Source organism: Oreochromis niloticus, linkage group LG3, assembly GCF_001858045.2.
Source record: "Oreochromis niloticus isolate F11D_XX linkage group LG3, O_niloticus_UMD_NMBU, whole genome shotgun sequence".
Classification (NCBI taxonomy): domain Eukaryota; kingdom Metazoa; phylum Chordata; class Actinopteri; order Cichliformes; family Cichlidae; genus Oreochromis; species Oreochromis niloticus.
In genome coordinates this window covers 48000833-48005457 of record NC_031967.2, presented here as the reverse complement: position 1 = coordinate 48005457, position 4625 = coordinate 48000833, and the positions used below count along the sequence as shown (strand labels likewise).

The 4625-nt window shown below is 34.2% G+C and overlaps 1 protein-coding gene and 1 long non-coding RNA gene across 2 annotated transcripts; both read right to left on the bottom strand.

Annotated features, from left to right (window-relative positions):
* Nucleotides 1–487: 487 nt before the first annotated feature.
* LOC106096881 (uncharacterized) lies at nt 488–1915 on the bottom strand. The gene is made up of 4 exons (XR_001223228.2): nt 1886–1915; nt 1304–1393; nt 636–710; nt 488–551 (listed from the first exon to the last, which is right to left on the bottom strand). It is a non-coding gene; the product is annotated as an uncharacterized LOC106096881 (long non-coding RNA).
* A 917-nt stretch (nt 1916–2832) lies between these two features.
* On the bottom strand, nt 2833–4358 carry LOC109198405 (Fc receptor-like B). The gene is made up of 5 exons (XM_019353838.2): nt 4312–4358; nt 3887–3946; nt 3385–3639; nt 2931–3173; nt 2833–2837 (listed from the first exon to the last, which is right to left on the bottom strand). Exons 1-5 carry the CDS (start codon nt 4340–4342, stop codon nt 2833–2835), a joined length of 594 nt encoding a protein of 197 aa, XP_019209383.1. The 5' UTR covers nt 4343–4358.
* Nucleotides 4359–4625: the final 267 nt, after the last annotated feature.

Here is a 4625-nt window from a genome sequence, read left to right as displayed (position 1 = left end):
TTTCTCAAAGGAGCAGTCTGCATGCCTAGGTGCTTGATTTTATACACCTGTGGCAGTGAAGTGATTGGAACACTTGAATTCAATCATCTGAATATGTTTAGCAGTATAGTGTATCTGTCCCACTGCATCTTCACAGCAGCAATAGCACATTTTGGTATAACCTGTTAGTCTATAATAATCCACTGCCTTTAATTTTTAAATCACAGGGGTTTTTTTTTTTAAGTTTTTAGGTTGCAACTCTACTTTCCTGTATTTGAGAACATTTATCAAAACCTATATTTAATGATTTATTTCTACTTTTTTTAATTTAACATTTTAAATTAATTTTAACATCAATATATATTTATCTGACATGTCTGAAGAAATAATAAGACTTAGATTTACAATCAGTAACAATCTGTAGCACTGCAACATAGCCAAAAGAAATTGTTTAAGCAGGACATTGTAATGCATCCAAAAAAAAAATAAAACCCACAATAAAATATATAAAAAGCTTCAGATTCATGTCTTAAATTTTTCTGTATTGAGATGTCTTTTTTTATGTCAATGACCTGGAAGACAAACAAAAATGCAATGTCAAAAATTGCTTTGATACCTATATGGCCTGTTGATGTACTCAGTAAAAAAGACATTACCTCTGTCTGTCCTCTGATTTGCAACAGTAGCATATGTTGTTTTGTCTGGATCTGATTCATTTGTCTGTTTACAAACTGACAGAAGACGAACATGATCAACTATATGTATCAGCCACATACACTTTAATACTAAAGCAGTAAGTGGGCAGATAAGCTGTAATTACTAAACACACAAACACAAAACTTGAGCAAAACAAAATAACGAATCGGCTTACTCAAACGGGGGTAATGTGGTTTCTGTGGTTATGTGCTTTCAATTTCCTTTTAAGTTAGCGTAAATTTTCTGTCAAACTGTGTTTCTCACCCATCTCAAAATGATCTGCACTAAAACTGCAATATAAGTAGTTCACCACAGTGAGTGCATCTACAAATGACAGCATGTCTATTCTGGTATAAGTAACACTCAAGTGTTACTGAGATAGAACATCGTCTGTTCACTTTTTTTACCCTCACAACATCTTAAAAAAAATAGATGCAGCAGATGTGAGATACTTAATAGTCTTACTTGAAAACCAGTGACTAGGATTAAGTGAAAATCTTGATCGACTTTATTGGGGGCAACAATGCCAAAATATAGCCCTAATAAATGAAAATTTTACTTATCCATCTATATAACACATTTCACATGTTCTGTGCGAACGACACAAAATAATTTCCAAATAAGTTACCTCTCTCCCTCTTTGGTTTGGCTGTGACAGCAGCATATGTAACACTGTCTGGATCAGCTACATTTCCTCTCCGATGTTCTGAAACTTCACCTTTAATTCAACAGAAGACACACAGACTTTGATTCATGGCTAGATGAAGCTAAGATGTTATGGACTTATACACAAGCTTTAAAAACATATACATATAATGGTGTGAAAAAAGTATTTCCCCTTATTTTTTGTATGTTTGTCACACTTAAAAATTTCAGATCATCAAACCAATTTGATGATCATGCCACAGTATTTCAGTCAGATTCAAGTCAGGACTTTGTCTAGGCCACTCCAAAGTCTTCTTAGTTTTCTTAGGCCATTCAGAGGTAAACTTGTTGGTGTGTTTTGGATCATTGTCCTGCTGCAGAACCCAAGCACACTTGAGTTTTTCTTTCTCCCAAAGTTTAGAGACACTGTTTATAATTACTGCTATGCTTCAAGAGGAGTAATTACTAGAAAAAAATACTGAATGCACAGTGTTATCAATAATCATTTTATATAATTTTATTATTATGCAGTGTGGTTTCTGTTCATTTACCATGTAATTCTTACCTGGTGCTGATGTCCCAGAGGAAGCACATGCTATTAGATAAAAATAAAATAAAAAAAGAAATAAACAGAGAGATCAAATGTGAGAACCAATATGAAACTGTTATATCAACCATCATTTTTGTGTTATTTCCTTAAATAAGCCTTCTTTAATCTACCGTACAAATGTTTACCCTAATATCTGCTACCCATTGCACACACTACACTTTAGTTTGCTTTATTTTGAGTGCATCTCTCAGTTGTCTCTATATTGGCTATATGGCAAAGTTGAATTAGGTAGTCATGAAGTAATGTCAAAGGCTTGAGTACAGTTTTCTGACAGTAGTAGTGGAGCTCAGTACACGCCCACTTTTAATTATACTTAACATCCTGTAGCTACGAAATGTGTAGAAGGATCCCTTTTATAGGGAAGCATGCTATGGAAGACAGTAAATCATTTTACTGTATCAGGAGGCCCAGCTAGGGCTGTAACAATTACTAATTTGCAGCTGGATGAAATATTTTCTATACCTCTGTGTTTCTGGCGGTAAAGTACTCCAATAACTACAAGCACAGCTACACCCAAAGTGGTGAAGATAGCTGACAACAAGATGGAGGGCTCAGTGGAGTTGGATGTCTCTTCTGGACTCCTTTCATTTTCACCAGGTATTGTTTCTTGAGGGGTGGTAGCAATATCCACTGTTATCAAAATAAAAAAATTGGTATGGTAATATTCAAGTTTAATTTGTATGGAAATTACCGGTCAAAGAAAAAAAAAAACTTCTCAAAACCTCTTAGTATTTATTCTGTGAAACTCTGACATTTGATAATTAATATCAGTTTGTCAAAAAGATTTGCCAATAGATTTTTTTCACATCATAGTCACTAGAGGTCAAATCCTGGATGAGCCTTGGTTTGAATTGTACATTGTGATTTTGTTTTAGCATCATATTTTTAGCCTATTTAATGCATTAAGCTAAAAAACAAAAGAAAAAAAAAAGGGGGAAATCTATGTGTGTGCTGTTTCTCTTATACACAATTATATATCAGGTATGTTGTCATTTCTCACCCTTAACAGTCAGCCAACTCTCTGGTGATTTGCCTTGAGATTCAGAAAAGCTGCACTTGTACAGTCCTTCGTTAGACTTGGAAACATTGGGAATGATTATCTTTCCTGCATATCCAGTTTCCAAGTAGTTGCCATCTTTATAAAAGTCAGCTGGAAGATTAGAAGGCTTTCCTTTTTTTCTACAACCTAAAGTGACATTTTCTCCCTCCATAACAGGAAAAGCAGGAATCTCCAGGATCACATCTCCACATCAAAAAGATAAAAGACAAAAAAATAATTATAATGATGAATATAATGATACAAACTCCATGCAAATCTGACTAAAGTGAAGATAGCTGTAAATATATTTTTAACAAAGCCTATTTTGTTAAAAATATATATATAAAAAAAATATATATATGGCAGCATATTGAACCTTTTTGAAAAATTGATAATTGTGGGTTACTAAACATACTAGTGACAGTGATGCTGACATTCCTGCTTTTCTCTCCGTCTTCATTTTCACACCAGTATTCTCCACTGTGTGACTTAAAGGCAGGTTTAATGTACAAGGTTCTTGCTGATGTTTCCCACTGAGTAGAATTTAAGCCAAGCTTTTTGATCACTCTCCATTCTGCTGGGCCATGATACCCCGAGCAGTTGAATGAGATGTGGTCATATTCAAAGAACTGCAGTCTATTAGGATGAACATGAAGATAAGCTCCTTCTGCTACACAGATAAGCAGGAAAAGAAAAGAAAAAAGAAAAGAAAGTGAGTTGATATCCAATGTTCAAAAAGAGCAAAGTGAAAACTCACATTGATTAATCAGTTTAATTTTAGTGCAGAACTAATACTCTGTGTTACATTGAGAGCAAAGACAACCACCACTGTTGAAATTGTGAGACTCAGCATAGAAAATACATACAATAACTACATCCTTATTTTTTTTACAGTTTATATATCAAAAATGTCTTACATTTCTGAGCATGGCAACATTTCTGATCTTCAGCCAGGAGCAGAAACAGTGCCATCACCACTGCAGACACAAAAAGAAAACCTTCATCACACCGCCACTCAAATTATTAAATTTAGCTTTTAGTGGCATATTTCAATCGTTTTCCCACTTTTTGAATAAATACATATTGTAAACACTGACTAAAAGTAGGATTCATGTTTTGATAACTGTAATCATACACACCAATATCCTTATTGACTGAATTAAACTCCTTTAAATGCAAGTTAAGTTTCTATCACCAATACTAACTGACTGGTTAAAGAAAATCTGACTCTAACAAAAGTATTTAGGTAGTAAAAGTTTAATACTGCCTAATAGAAAAACATTTTATTTTGAAGATTTGATTTTGAAGTTGAATAGAGATGGAAAGAAGAATCAGTACTTACTCAGTCTCATACCGAGCCCTGTGACCTCCATGTTACCCCTCACATGTCTTGCCATATCACTGAGTAAAAGCACAATATGATAGATGTGAAGGTGCAGTACTTCCTTTTTCCTGTTCAGTGTAGAAGCAACAGTGACTTTTTTTCCCCCTCCACATAGTTTACCTTTATGGGGAAGTTCTGTTTTGTTTACATTAGAAAGTACAGCTAAGGGCAAGAAAAACAAAAAAAGTGATAGATCATGACTTAGCTTAATCATCACTGAACAGCATAATGTCAACACTGTGGCGGCACATGTGTGGGGTTATGATAGAGAA

Excerpts from the sequence above, each read along its gene's own strand:
- LOC109198405 (XM_019353838.2), bottom strand. The coding sequence starts at position 4,342 with ATGGAGGTCACAGGGCTCGGTATGAGACTGA. Across the intron at positions 3,947-4,311 it reads AGGGCTCGGTATGAGACTGA|TGGTGATGGCACTGTTTCTG; the intron begins GTAAGTACTGAT and ends TTGTGTCTGCAG. Across the intron at positions 3,174-3,384 it reads TGTCAGCATCACTGTCACTA|ATGTGATCCTGGAGATTCCT; the intron begins GTATGTTTAGTA and ends TTTGATGTGGAG.